The sequence below is a fragment of the Staurois parvus genome, unplaced genomic scaffold, assembly GCF_062004578.1.
Source record: "Staurois parvus isolate SC_StPar_1 unplaced genomic scaffold, SC_StPar_1.0 ptg000708l, whole genome shotgun sequence".
Taxonomy (NCBI): Eukaryota; Metazoa; Chordata; class Amphibia; order Anura; family Ranidae; genus Staurois; species Staurois parvus.
Window position 1 is genome coordinate 4976072 of NW_028318504.1, and position 15715 is coordinate 4991786.

General features: G+C 44.3%; 1 protein-coding gene across 1 annotated transcript; it reads right to left on the reverse strand.

Moving 5' to 3' along the window:
* Positions 1 to 12476: 12476 nt before the first annotated feature.
* On the reverse strand, positions 12477 to 15360 carry LRRTM1 (leucine rich repeat transmembrane neuronal 1). The gene has a single exon (XM_089653357.1). The coding sequence runs from the start codon at positions 14502 to 14504 to the stop codon at positions 12846 to 12848; it is 1659 nt and encodes a 552-aa protein (XP_089509483.1). The 5' UTR covers positions 14505 to 15360; the 3' UTR covers positions 12477 to 12845.
* Positions 15361 to 15715: the final 355 nt, after the last annotated feature.

A 15715-nucleotide genomic window follows, 5' to 3' on the forward strand; every position in this document is an offset into this window, starting at 1 on the left:
GAACCTCCCTACCTCTGCACTCGCCATCCGCTGCCACAGAACCTCCCTACCTCTGCACTCGCCATCCGCTCTCACAGAACCTCCCTACCTCTGTACTCACCATCTGCTCCTACAGAACCTCTTCCTCTGTACTCACCATCCGCTCCCACAGAACCTCCCTACCTCTGTACTCCCCATCTGCTCCCACAGAACCTCCTACCTCTGTACTCACCATCTGCTCCCACAGAACCTCCCTACCTCTGTACTCACCGTCCGCTCCCACAAAACCCCCTACCTCTGTACTCACCGTCCGCTCCCACAGAACCTCCTACCTCTGTACTCACCATCCGCTCCCACAGAACCTCCCTACCTCTGTACTCACCATCCGCTCCCACAGAACCTCCCTACCTTTGTACTCACCATTCACTCCCACAGAAACTCCCTACCTCTGAACTCGCCATCCGCTCCCACAGAACCCCCCTACCTCTGTACTCACCATCCGCTCCCACAGAACCTCCCTACGTCTGTACTCACCGCCTGCTCCCACAGAACCCCCCTACCTCTGAACTCGCCGCCTGCTCCCACAGAACCTCCCTACCTCTGAACTCGCCGTCTGCTCCCACAGAACCTCCCTACCTCTGAACTCACCATCCGCTCCCACAGAACCTCCCTACCTCTGAACTCGCCGTCTGCTCCCACAGAACCTCCCTACCTCTGAACTCGCCGTCTGCTCCCACAGAACCTCCCTACCTCTGTACTCACTGTGGGACAAGGAAGGAACAGATATCTGCGGGTGCAGTGTATTTAGGGGTGGGGCATCTCCTCCTGCAGCCTAATGCATGGAAGCCAATGCCCCAGGGGTGATCACCGGCCAGTGGGGAAGAGGCGGAGCGGCGAGTAAGTGCACATGGTGCACTGTGTGGGAAGATCGGACCCGAAACGGGAGTTACTACAGAGAGGGGCCAGCTGCTGACAGCTGTGTTTTGCAAAGCTAGCTAACCATATGAGGGCAGTGGAGGGGGAGAGAGGGATGTGCAAAGGTGAGCTGCAGCCAGGTGTTGCAGAGGTAAATTGAGTCAGGTGAGTTGCAGACAGGGTGCAGAGGTGAGCTGTGGCTGGGGGGGGGGGTGCAGAGGTGCACCCCCCGGCCACAGCTCAGCTCTGCACCCCCCGGCCACAGCTCACCTCTGCACCCCCCGGTCACAGCTCAGCTCTGCACCCTCTCGCCACAGCTCAGCTCTGCTCCCCCCGGCCACAGCTCACCTCTGCATCCCACATCTGCAACTCACCCCTTCACCCTGTCTGTGGCTCATATCTGCACCCTGTCTGAAACTCACCTGTCAGTCACCCCTGCAACACCTGACTGCAGCTCACAACTGTCATCAGCCGGCCCTCTCCATAGTAACTCTCATCCACAACTTGCCTGCAGCTCACCTAGTTTGTTTTTTTGAGCCAAAAAGATATAGGACACTGTCTTATTTTCGGGGAAACACGGTATTAAGCAGAGAACCCAAATAAGCAAATACTGTAATAGCTTATGCCTGTGGTGGTCAACCTGATTCTTGGGCTCATTCTTAGGGCTGATTCTTAGGGTTTGTTCACACTTGACTCAAAATGCTAACTCAGCGAATGACAGCTACAGCACGATTGGCCAGTTTTGGGAGGGTGTCATATGCTGTCCTCCAAAAACACACCCCCAGCGGGGCGTACCCAGTGCTGTCAGTGATTGCTGTGTCCTACGGACACAGCTGATCACATGACTAGGTAAAAGGCCAATCACAGAGGCCTATTATCACGTTATCAGCTGTGTCCAGCAACACAGCAGATCACAAAATAAATAGTTGCTGGTTATTGGCAACACTTTCCTCATGCTGTCATAGCGTGAGGAAAGTACTGCTGATAACCAGCAAATATCACAAAGCAGATCTGCAATGACAATCAGGGCACTGATAATCAGTGCCATGATCATCAGTGCCCAGCAGCGCCGTCCAGCAGTGTCACCCACCAGTGTCCAGCAGTGCCCAGAAGTGCCACCCATCAGTGCCCAGCAGTGCCAACCAGTAGTGCTACCCAGCAGTTGTGCCTATCAGTGCCCAGCAGTGCCGTCCCATCAGTGCCACCAGTCAATGTCATCATTCAGTGCCGCCAGCCCATGCCCATCAATGCAACCTATCAGTGCCCATCAGTGCTGCCTATCAGTGCCCATCATTGCTGCAAATCAGTGCAGCATCATCAGTGCCTCCTCATCAATGTCCACCAGTGCCGCCTCATCAGTTCCACTTCATCAGAGCAGCCTATCCGTGCCACTTTATTGGTGCCTATCAGTGCCCAGCAGTGCCGTCCCATCAGTGCCACTAGTCAGTGTCATCAGTCAGTGCTGCCAGTCAGTGCCACCAGTCCATGCCCATTAGTTCCACCTATCAGTGCCCATCATTGCTGCAAATCAGCGCAGCATCATCAGTGCCTCCTCATCAATGCCCACCAGTGCCGCCTCATCAGTGCCACTTCATCAGTGCAGCCTATCAGTGCCCATCAGTGCTGCCTATCCATTCCACCTCATTGGTGCCCATCAGTTTTGCCTATCAGTGCCCATCAATGCTGCCTATCTGTGCCACCTCATCGGTGCCCATCAGTTCTGCCTATCAGTGCAGTCTCATCAACGCACATCAGTGAAGGAGAAAAATGACCTGTATGCAAAATTTTATAATAGAAGCAAAGAAAAACTTTTCTTTTTCAAATTTATTGCTGTTTTTTTGTTTATAGTGCAAAAAATAAAAACCTAGAGGTGATTAAATACCACCAAAAAAAAGCTTTGTTTGTGTGAAACAAATGCTAAAAATGTCATATGAGTACAGTGTAGCATGACCGCGCAATTGTCATTCAAAGTGCAACAGCGTTGAAAGCTGAAAATTGGCCTGGGCAGGAAGGGGGTATAAGTGCCCGGTAGACAAGTGGTTAATAGGTGTGTTTGATTTCCATTAAAAACGCTACCCAAACGCCCTATGTGCATTTTTTGCGCATTTAAATGTGTTTTAAAACAGCACCACAAACACCTATAATAAACTGTAATGTTATTAACGCACCGGAAACGCCCACCAGTGCGTTTGCTGAGCTTTACCACTTGACTTGAACGGGAAGCATTGAAAGACTTTAAACTCCGTCACACTCAATATGAGGCTTCAATTTTGAAGCAAATCGACGCTTCAACAGCTGTCCATAGTATCATTTGCACTGGAGTTTGAACAGTGTTAAAAACTTTCCTCAAATGCCTGCTTTCGATGTCAGTGTGAACTAGGTCTTATAGCGGTCTCACATGTGGCCCCGGATATCACTAAAGGGCCACACATAATATATAAATGTTATGCCTTAAAAATTAGTTTTACCACATTTGATATTTGTCTTAGGAAGATCCATTGTAATACATCCAAAAAACATAAAAAGTGAAAAGCGATGGCTAGGACAGAAGAACAGAAGCCATTTAAAAAAATATTATTCATTCACTGGCCTAAATAAGCACCAAAACACAAACTACTGCCTGCAGGGGCCCCAGGGACTGCACAGTAAGTGCCAAAGGGCTTCAAGTGGCCCTCAGGCCGCAGGTTGGGCACAATGGGGCAACAGAGATTAGTTACTGGACTATGAGACGTTTTAGAGGAATAACATTGCATACATGTAAGCTCTTAGTCCTGTTCACTGGGGCCCCAGGGGCAAGGGTCGCACAGTAAGAACCCATTTACACCTGAGCGACTTGAACGGCGTTTCTGATGCTCCAGATGAAGATTCCCATTATACTCAGAGGTGTCCGTTCACACCTGAGTGTCATGTTGCTTTAAGCTCAGAATAGTACAAGAGCTTTTTGGGGCCCGTTTTGTGCATTTTTGGCCCCAACAGTCTTCAATGGGAGCCAAAAAATGCACGTTTTTTTGTGCGAAGTCTTGGTTCTCCTAGTACCTAGCTTCCCATTGGCTAAAACCAAAATGCTCAAGCCTTAAAATACTTGAAAATTACATGTACAAACCTGCAAAAAAAAAAATACTCATACTCAATTGTAGAGGAGTAGATGCCAAAGCGCCAAATTCGGCCCCTGGACTACATGCTTGGCACCAGGGTCCTACAAGGTTTTAAAAGTTTGCCTATAGACACCATTTTTAACTACTTGCCGACCGCCCTGTAGCAGTTCTACTGCTACAAGGTGGACGCTCTGTGCAAAATCACGTATATATACATGATTCTGCAGGGGGAGTGCTTGTGAACCTTCCTACCCATGCTGTCATAGGCTCCTGTAGGTGTCAGTCACCAGGTTTGGCGATTGGCGGACCAGCTGACAGGAGAGAGATCTCTGAGTGTAAACAACACAGATCTCTCTCCTGTTTGCGGGGACGTGCTGGTTTTTATTTTTCTGAAACCATGGAGATAAAAACCAGGACGTCCTCTAGTAAAACTCCACACAGTACACAGTTAAATCACTCCTTAACAGGGGCGGACTGACCATTTGGAAACTCGGGCACTGCCCGAGGGCCCGGAGTCAGTAGGGGGCCCCATGAGATGCCCCTGATACCTTTTTCATAGGCTTTTTGGAGTTTGGGCAAGGACATAGGGGCCCCATGATCCCCGGGGGCCCCATGAGTTGTCAGTCTGCCCCTGCTCCCTAACATATATTTAACCCTTTGATCTCCCCAGATGTTAACCCCTTCCTGCCCAGTGTCAGTACAGGTTCACACTTTAGCATTTTGTGCCAAGTTTTGCATTTTGCAGAAGTGCAATACAGTCCATTTAACATGACTGCCTATGGGACACGTTCACATCTCCACGTTTTCACCCGGTATATTTTTTGGAAAGGATCAGGGACTTTTTTAAACGCATAACGTTTTTGGTCCTATAGACTTCAATGGGAATGCTGCAGAAAAGCATATATTGCATTTTTGCCATGTTTTTGATGCGTTTTAAATCTGCCTTACAACAAAAAAAAATGAAAAAAAAACGCATCAAAATTGGCAAGTACAAAAACGCAAAATGCGACTCAAAACGCAATACAGAAACGCCTCAAACGCAACCTGCATAGGTGTGAACCTAGACTTAGTGTCACTGGAGAGTGACAGTTAGTCAGTTCCCACCAAGTATCAGTTAGAATCAGAATGCCCGCAGTACTATTGCTGTCCCAATGTAATTCGCTGATCGCCGCCATTACTAGTATAAAATAAATAAATAAAAATTCCAGTATAGATACCGCCATTTGTAGACACTATAACATTCATGCAAACCAATTAATAGATACTCACTGAGATTTTTTTCTACCAAAGACATGTAGCAGAATACATTTTGGCCTAAATTTCTGAAGAGTTTTTATTTTTTTTATTGGATGTGTTTTATAGCAAAAAGTAAAAAATTTATTTTTTTAAAATTTAGGTAATTTCATTTATAGGTCTTTTTTCATTTATAGCGCAAAAAAAAAAAAACCAGTGATGAGCAGATGCCACAAAAAAGCTCTATTTGTGTGAAAAAAAAGATATAAATGTAATTTGGGTGCAGCGTTGCACAACCGCGCAATTGTTAGTTAAAATAGCGCAGTGCTGTATAGCAAAAAATGGCCTGGTCAGGAAGGGGGGGGGGGGGGTAAATCTTCTGGAGGTCAAGTGGTTAACCTGCTGACCTAATAAGAGTACTAATTACTATAGAGTGCAGGTTTTCATACCATAACTCACTGTAAAGCAGCCCCTCTCCCCCCATGGCACATAGATAGACTGGTGAACCGTTCTACATTTTTAGATCATAATTAAAGTGAATTTTCACTATGACCCTCCATGGTTTTCCTCGTACCAAGCCCCCCCCCCCTTCCCTTTACAAAATTAGATATGTTTTTTTTTGGGGGGGGAGGTACTTTTTAAGCGGGTCCTGGCCCTGCACTTCCAAGTGATGCCCCTTGCTCATTACTCAAGGAACCCCTAGCAACCTCTAGAGGAACCCTAAGGTCCATGGAAACCTTGAGAAGCCCACCCTAGACAATGAATTTGCTGGGTTGGTGAATGGTAAAATACAACAGGGGAGTAAAGTTCTTCTATAAAAACCAGGAAAACCTCATTACTCATGTTATCTCTCACACTGTAGCAACAAATCAATACTACTGGTCCGTGAGTGTCTTTTGTAGCTCAATGCTGGTAGACAGAGGAACGACTGAGGAGGACAGCTTCAAGGCTGATGATAGCAATAACAAAAAAGGCCCCCCTTGTGTAATTTATCATTTTTCATTTACAAAGGAGCATATACAACACAATGGGGTGCTTGAAAACACTGGATAAGCAGGAGTACCCCTTTAACAGGCCATTTTAATGCAAATTTCCGGACTAATAAATCTTGCAGTTGCTTTTTTTTTTTCCCTTAGTTTATACAACGTAAGTCCCAGGAGGGCAATTCATCAGACATGTCCCGGGACAAAATTACATATCTTACACCGAATTCCTCTGAGACCAAAACCTCCATTGATTGATTCTACAGAATGGGGAAATAAGTTTGTGATAGATTCGCCTGACGTCTTTCACGGCCTCACTCAGATGACCTTCAGTTCAGCCTGGCCTTCTCCATTCTATACTATTGTTATCTAGCACGACTTTTTATAGTTCTTTAATGTTTTCATTATTTATCCCAATGAGGACCCCAAGCGATGTCCGAGGATCAGAGACGATACATTCAGTATAACGCTTGTAGGTCCTATAGAAGACTCTACGTATTATTATATTTCTGCTTAATAGAGCGACGATGCCGACTAGAGAGGAAAAACAAGGCTTGTTCACTGCAGATGGCACTGCGCTCCTACTAATGCACACTGAGCAGAGGACGCACACACGTCTATCCTTCCACACAGGGCGCCCCTCCGCTGTCACTAGAAACCTGTTGTAGAACTACCACTCCCAGCATGGCCTCCTGGACTGCTACACCACCAGTCTACTAATACATGGCCAAACCCAATGCCTATTAGCAGTCTATTATTCCTGATATGCATTCTTCATTAGTGAACATGAAATCATCCACCAGATTTGATTGTATATTCTTCCCATATACCTTTAGAATTCTGTATTGGATACTGGCTGGAATAAGGAACCGGGAAGAGTGAGGGAAGGGAAGGCAGGACATGGAAAAGAACACTGTTATATGTAGATAGATAGATTGATTGTAGATATATAGTAGATTGATAGATTAATAGATAGAGAGGATAGATTGATTGATAGATAAATGGTTACAGAGAGAGGAAGGGGGTAGATAGATAGATAGATAGATAGATAGATAGATAGATAGATAGAGAGAGGGATAGATAGATGGATGGATGATAGATAGATAGATAGATAGATAGATAGATAGATAGATTTGATTAGATTAGATTGACTGATAGATATATGGATAGAGCGAGGGGGGGGGGGGGTCAATAGGTAATCGATAGAGTAGATACATAGATAAATGGATAGACATACATACAGATAAATCGATAGATAGATAGATAGATAGATAGATAGATAGATAGATAGATAGATAGATAGATAGATAGATAGATTGATTGTAGATATATAGTAGATTGATAGATTAATAGATAGAGAGGATAGACTGATTGATATATAAATGGTTACAGAGAGAGGAAGGGGGTAGGTAGATCAATAGATAGATAGATAGATAGATAGATAGATAGATAGATAGATAGATAGATAGATGGTAGATTGAAAGATAAATAAATAAAGAGATTGTTTGTTTGATTGATAGATACATGGATAGAGAGGAACAGGCTAGGTACATTGATAGATAGATAGATAGATAGATAGATAGATAGATAGATAGATAGACAGACAGACAGACAGACAGACAGAGAGAGAGCGAGAGAGCGAGAGATTTGATTAGATTGTAGATAGATATATGGATAGAGCGAGGGGGGGATCAATAGGTAATAGACAGATAGTGTAGATACATAGATAAATGGATAGACATACAGATAGATAGATAGATAGATAGATAAATAGTAGATTTATAGATAGATAAATAGGTAGAGAGGATAGATTGATTGATAGATTAATGGATACAGAGAGAGGAAGGGGGTAGGTAGATAGATAGATAGATAGATAGATAGATAGATAGATAGATAGATAGAGAGGATAGATTGATTGATTGATTGATTGATTGATTGATTGATTGATTGATGGATACAGAGAGAGAGGAAGGGGGTAGGTAGATAGATAGATAGATAGATACATAGATAGATAGATAGATAGATAGATAGATAGATAGATAGATAGATAGATGTAATAACTATGAATAGAAGTCAATAGATTAATAGACAAATGGATAGAGTGAGAGGGAGGGAGTAGGTAGATCGATAGATAGATTGATAGATACAAATAAATAGATAGATCTATATGATGACTGATTGCACACAACCATACAGAATGAAGAGAAGTCCATGGAATCTCCAGCATGCAGCTGGTAGTATATGATATGATACAATAAATCCATGACTGATGGAAGTATCCATACTATGAGTAGAAGAATCCCCCACAATTACCGATCCATGCCGATTTATAGCAGGCGGCGGTGTGACCATGTGACCGGTTAACCCTCTCCATGCCCGCAGCATGCAGTGATCCCCCCTCCCCCCCAGTAAAGGGCCCCCCCACTAATATTTCTGCTATATCTGTATTCTGGCAGCACACTCATCTTCTTCTGTTGTTTTCCCTCAGAAGTGGGGAGTACACCTACAGCAATCAGCTCTTGATTTTATCTTATATTCCAACTTGATTCTGTTGCCATAGTAACATAGAAATTAAAAGCAAGGCTTTGATTCGCAGGGCGATCTACAGCCGAGAGACAACCCAGACCCCCCAGGTAATATACATAGAGATTTCTGCGGTTCTGATTTTGTCTGCTCTGTCTTCTGCTCAGTAATTAGCACTGGAGGTGGGACACACACCTCTACAAGGACTGGAGGGCACTGGGGCTGCCCAGATGTGCCACTATATATATAACCAAGTGCAGTGGAACTACAAGTCTCAGCTGGTCATGAAAACGTGCAGAAGAACCACAACCCCAAGGCCCCTATTAGCAGTCACGGACAGATATGGAAAGTCCCACCAGGAGCCAATACATTGATTTGGAACTACAAGCCCCAGCATGTTATGGTTACCAGCGATAGATATACTATATGGGCCCCAATAGTCATAAAAGCAGCTGTCGGACTACATATTTCAGCCTAATGTGTTTAGTCTGCAATGGATCTGCAAATCCCAGCATTAGGGACAGAGGTAGAACTACAAGTCCCAGCCTTAGGGTTAAAGGTGGAACTACAAGTCCCATCTTTAGGGTTAGTAGTGTAACTACAGGTCCCAGCATTAAGGTTAGTGTTGGAACTACAAGTCCAAAGCATTGGGGTTGAAGATGAAACTACAAGTACCAGCATTGGGGTTGGTGATGGAACTACAAATCTCAGCATTGGGGTTGGTGATGGAGCTACAAGTCTCAGTATTGGGGTTGGAGATGGAACTACAAGTCTCAGTATTGGGGTTAGAGGTAGAACTTCAAGTCCTCACATTGGGTTGGAGATGGAACTACAAGTCTCAGCATTTAGGTTAGAAGTAGAACTACAAGTCCCACCCTTAGGATTAAAGGTGGAACTACAAGTCCCATCATTAGGGTGAATAGTTTAGTTATAAGTCCTAGTGTTAGGGTTAAAGTTGAAACTACAATTCCCAGCATTAGGGGTAGTGTTGGAACTACAAGTCTTAGCATTGGGGTTAGTGATGGAACTACAAGTCCCAGCATTGGGGTTGGAGGTAGAACTACAAGTCCCAGCATAATCTTTAGAGGTAAGTCCCAGTGTTAGGGATAGAGGTGGAGCAACAAGTCCCAGCATTAGGGTTAGAGGTGGAACTACTAGTCCCAGCGTCAGGGTTATATGTAATGTAACATATCCCAGTGTTAGGGTTAGTGGTAGGACTACAAGTCCCAGCCTTAGGGTTAGAGGTGAGTCCCAGTGTCAGGGTTAGCAGTGGAACAACAAGTTAGGGTTAGAGGTAGAACTACACATCCCAGCATTGGGGTTAGAGGTGGAACTACATTCCCCAGTGTTAGAGTTAGAGGTAGAACTACAAGTCCCAGCCTTAGGGTTAGAGGTGGAACCATAAATTCCCAGCGTTAGGGTTAGAGATAAAACTACAAGTCCCAGTGTTAGGGTTAGAGATGGAACTACAAGTGCCAACATTAGGTTTAGAGATAGAATCACACATCCCAGCATTAGAGTTACAGATAGAACTACAAGTTTCAGCCTTAGGGTCAGAGGTGGAACCACAAGTCCCAGCAATAGGGCTAGAGGTGGGCCTGCAATTCCCAGCATTAAGGTTAGAGGCAGAGCTACAGTTCCCAGCTTTGGGGTTAGATGCAGAACTACAGGTCCCAGCATTAGGGCTAGAGGTGGGCCTACAATTCTTAGCATTAGGGTTAGAGGCAGAACTACAGGTCCCAGCATTAGGGTTAGAGGCAGAACTACAGGTCCCAGCATTAGGGTTAGAGGCAGAACTACAGGTCCCAGCATTAGGGTTAGAGGCAGAACTACAGGTCCCAGTATTAGGGTTAGAGGCAGAACTACAGGTCCCGGCATTAGGGTTAGAGGCAGAACTATAGGTCCCAGTCTTAGGGTTAGAGGCAGAACTACAGGTCCCAGCATTAGGGTTAGAGGCAGAACTACAGGTCCCAGCATTAGGGTTAGAGGCAGAACTACAGGTCCCAGCATTAGGGTTTGAGGCAGAATTACAGGTCCCAGCATTAGGGTTAGAGGCAGAACTACAGGTCCCAGCATTAGGGTTAGAGGCAGAATTACAGGTCCCAGCATTAGGGTTAGAGGCAGAACTACAGGTCCCAGCATTAGGGTTAGAGGCAGAACTACAGGTCCCAGCATTAGGGTTAGAGGCAGAATTACAGGTCCCAGCATTAGGGTTAGAGGCAGAACTACAGGTCCCAGCATTAGGGTTAGAGGCAGAATTACAGGTCCCAGCATTAGGGTTAGAGGCAGAACTACAGGTCCCAGCATTAGGGTTAGAGGCAGAATTACAGGTCCCAGCATTAGGGTTAGAGGTAGACTTCAACTCAAGTTCCTGCATTAGGATTAGAGGCAAAGCTACAAGTCCTAGCATTAGGGTTTGAGATGGAACCACAAATCCCAGCATTCGTCATGCCAAGCATTGAAAACCCAAATCCCTATATAACTCTTAAGAGCTTGGTATACACAGGTCTAGGCACGCTGGGATTTGTGGTTTCCCATCAGCTGTAATTCTAGGAACTCCCTATATATAAAACAATATAATTAGGCCAATGACGAATGCTGGGTATTGCAGTCCCAATTGTCTTGCAGACTTTCCCAATATATGAGACGGAGGAGAAAGCAGTCAGGGCTTGCTGACACTTGTAGTTCCCTAGCACCTGCATAGTGAGCACATTCCAGTCATAAGTCCAGTCTCGGAGACAACTCTGTGTATAGAGAAATCCAATATACTTCACATTACAGACCCCATTGTCAATGCGAACTATTCACTGAGCATACACCCAGGGGTCTATATATAAAGCAGAGAATGTGACTGGTGGAGAATCAATCACTGCCACGTAAAACACAAAGATTCACCTGCAGAGAATGTTTACAGAATGTCAGATTCCATGCTTTATAAATATACCCCATTAATGGTGGATCGGATGCATTGTGGATAGCGGCTTGCTAGTAATACTTCCCTCCGGTTTTAGGATTTGCGAATGATTCTCTATAGAAACTGATGTTCTCCAGCCCTGTATTCTCTGCTTTCTGTCACAATCCTATAGAAACCACTCAAAATAAAACCAAAAACTGAAAACTGCACTTTGACCAAGACTGCAGGAACTGCACCGAGTCATGATTCAGACTTAAGTTGCCAAATGAACACATAGGGGGTTAAGCTATGGATTGGACAGGCTATGGAGTACAGCAATGGTTAAGGTACAAACAGAGACCAAAAAGGCTGTTCTATGCCCAAGCTCTCTTCTTTTTTTTTTTTTTGCTGCAGTCTCAAGCAACAACCTTTTGCCCAAAATGCAACATCGTCAACTTTGCATTTCATTCAACGCATGTCACCGGTCAACAGGTGATTCAAAGATTCCGAATACAACCTTTTGGAAGTCTACCAAATCTTTGATGGTAACCAACTAAGCAAAACCAGGTTTAAAGTTTTTTTTTTTCTTTTTAATTTCCTCCTATCAAATCTGCAGTGCTTGCCTAAGCAACGACACCACAAATAATCCAGAGTTTTATTGCAGGGTGAGCCATTAAAACTACCAGCCATTGATCCATCTATAGCTAAATCAAGGCTGCTTTATTCTCCCTGTTGCTGGGGGTGCCACACAGCCAAGAAACTGCAGATGAAGAGGAAATGAGATTTATGTTCTCAATGACATTGATTTACTTGAACATCACCGTGCAAAGGAAAATAAAAATAAAAAAAAAAAAATATTGTAAATGCTATTTTATTATTTTTTTTTCCTTTTTAAACATCGTAGATTACAAAAAAAAAATTCAATGTGGTACCTTTTTTTATACACTCTTAGATTCCTGAATATAGACAAATCTTCGTACCATTAGAATATTTTTTTTTTTTTTAATTTTTTTGTTTTGTTTTTATCGATTTCATGTCCTGAAGGTTTTTTTTTAAGACACAATAAAGCTAAAAGGTCAAGTTTTTGATTTTTTTTTTCTTTTCAATAGATTCCCCTTTCCATATCAAGTCAAGAGGTGCAAAAATATTCTCTTCAGCTGGTCTATATGCCATCGTTATTTGGTTGTACAGTGTTTTAAATCCCTTTTTTTGTGAAAGACTTGGTCACACCTCACATTCCCTGGCAGGTTGCTGGTGACAAGAACAGGAACCATATTCATTAATAATTACCAGGGCTCCTTCGATGTGATTGGGTTTGTAATCAACATAGTATTCCTGGGCAGACATAGCAGCCATCTGATGCATAGTCTGTTTTTGTTTTTGCTTCCTACGTTGTGTCACAAAGCACTGCCTCAACTGCCGGAGGCTGGCTGGGAAACACTTCCAGCTAACATACAACATCAAAACCACAATAAGAAAGGAAAAAATCAGAGCCATAGTCCCAGTGACCACCTTGTGAATCTGAATGGTGTTGTCTGCAAGCTCGCTGGGTAGGGTAGCCATCAAGATGTCCGTAGTTTTTTCCCCTTCGGTATCCTGTACATCATAGGTGGCAGTAGTCATGGTGGGATTGTTATGGGCGTTTTTGTCACTGTTGTTAAAGAAGGTGATGATGGCATTGGGGCTAGTTGGATCAGTAGGGTCCTCACATAAATGAAAGGCATAGACAGCATCCAAAACATCCTCTCCTTGGGCATACTCAGGAGTGGTGCAAAGCATGTTGCCATCATAGCGACCTTTGAAGTTGTTCAACCAAGAGGCCAAGGCGCAGACGTTACGCCCACAGTCCCAGTTGTTCCCGGACAGGGTGATACTGGTGAGAGATTTCCAAGAACTCAGGATTCTAGAATCGATATAGGTGAGGCGATTGGAATCGAGCTGTAGGGATTCCAGATGAGGTACACTTTCAAAAACGTGAGGTTCAATGTATTCAATCTCGTTCCCAGAGAGATCCATTTTGGTGAGCTTCCACACCCAGTCCAAAGAGTTAACCACTATGGTGACTTTGTTCTTTCTCATAAAGAGAGAATGTAGCGAGAGGAGCCTGGGAAAGTGAGCTAAATTAACTTTCACTAAGTCATTGTGCTCCAGGTGAAGTTCTGCAAGTTTGAATAAGCCTGCAAAGGAGTTGCGGGCCAGGCTCTTCAACTGATTGTATCCCAAGTCGAGAAACTCGAGGCTGCGACAGTCCTGAAAAATTCTTACTGGCACAAACTTGATGGCGTTGTGGCGCATCTGTAAACTCGTCAGCTTGCGTAGCCCGTGGAACAGATCCGGTGCCAGGGACTGTATGTTATTGTTTGACAAATCCACACTGCGCAAGTTTGGCATGGGTCGGAAAGTATGGTTCGCTAGATGTGTGATTTTGTTGGAGCTAAGTGTGAGTTCTTTGACCCTACGCAGTTTTTGAAAGGCATCCCCCTCTATTGTGTCTATGTGATTGTGATCCAGATAGAGCCACGTGAGTTGAATTAACCCAGTGAACTGTCCATCTTGCAGCTCCGTCAAGCTGTTGTACCGCAGCGACAAGCCCATCACGCCCGATAGGTTGCGAGGAAGCTCCGTGACATTTTGTGACTCGCAGTACAAGAACCTGCCCTCGCAACGGCACACTCTGGGACAGCCACTGCTCACCAGTGGAAGCATTTTAACAAATATGCCCATTGCACACAGTATTAACCCAGGGGGCTTTCTCAGCATCCAGTTTAAACAGAGACCAATGAGAAGGAAATCCATTAGCAAACACGGTTCCAGTTTTTCCCGAGAATGTCCATTGAAAATGTCTGCGGCTTCTACATCATATTTCAGTGAAATACATGTCATAGGTCAACAGAGGGACTTTTTTTTTCAGCATGCAGAAATCTTGGCAACATTAAAGGTGATGCAAATTGGAAGGTGATTGGGTTTTGTTCATGATAAATGCTGCAGAAGAGAGGGTGGTGGTCGGGAGGGGGATATCTTTCTTCATGAAAGAATTTAATTAAAAAAGTATCTTACCCACCCTTTTCCAGAGAGTGACAAGCTCCATTCAGCTGCTTCCTTTGTGTTTTGGGCTAATTATATGCCGGGCTAAAAAAGACCCCTCTGTGTACAGACATACAGTAGCTTTTAGCCTTTGCGAAGGCTGGCAAGGCTTACAATATCCCCCTTTGCTCCTTCTCAATGAGCTGAAAGGGAAGAAGGGGGTGGTGGTGGTGGGGGTCCGGTTACCTTTGTAGCTGACTTGTAGGACCTTCAAGTTGCACAACAAGGAGCTTGATCCCCTCTTTTCGATACCCGTCCTTTTGCCTCTGCGGTGATTACGGTGTCATTCTGGAAAGAACTCCGAACTCTCTTTGCTAAGATCTCCACGGCATCAGGCAAGGCTGCTCAGTGTCCATCTCTGAAATAATTGTTCACCAGAAGCAACCACAAAAAAAAAAAAAAAAGACAGATCACCATCCAGTCAATGAGCAGAAGACCATAGATTCATTCCGCTAAGTCCTTTCTTTTCCCCCCTTCTGCATCTAGTTGATTAGTCGACGTTTAAAGCAAAGAAAAAGAGAGCAAAAAAAAAAAAGAAGGCAGACAAGCTAAGGATTCCTTCTCTTCTTCAGCTGAGCCAGTATGTTGCTAAAGCATGCAGAGGCGCCTCTTGCACACTGAGTGTCGTAAGCTGGTCATGATTGTATGCTCGAACAGAGAATCTCAGACATGGGCAGATTGAAAGGGGGTGGGCATTAAACCAACATTTTAGTGAACCAGTAAAGTAATATATGTGCCTTGCTGATGAAATGGAAAAGACTTTAAGCTTCTCTTTCAATGCCTTACACAAAAATCATCAACATTAAGGAGGAGGAAGGAAAAGGAAGAAGAAGGAACAGAGCAAGATTACCCTTTTTTTTAATGCATGCTCTTGCCTTTATGACTGCACCTTCTGCAATGGATTCTTTTTTAGGCTTTTCATGTGATACTTTAATTTTTTTGGGAGGATAATGCTTATGAGTGGGTAACGCATATGTGTTTAATTTTGGGTGGTGGTTTGATAGATAGAT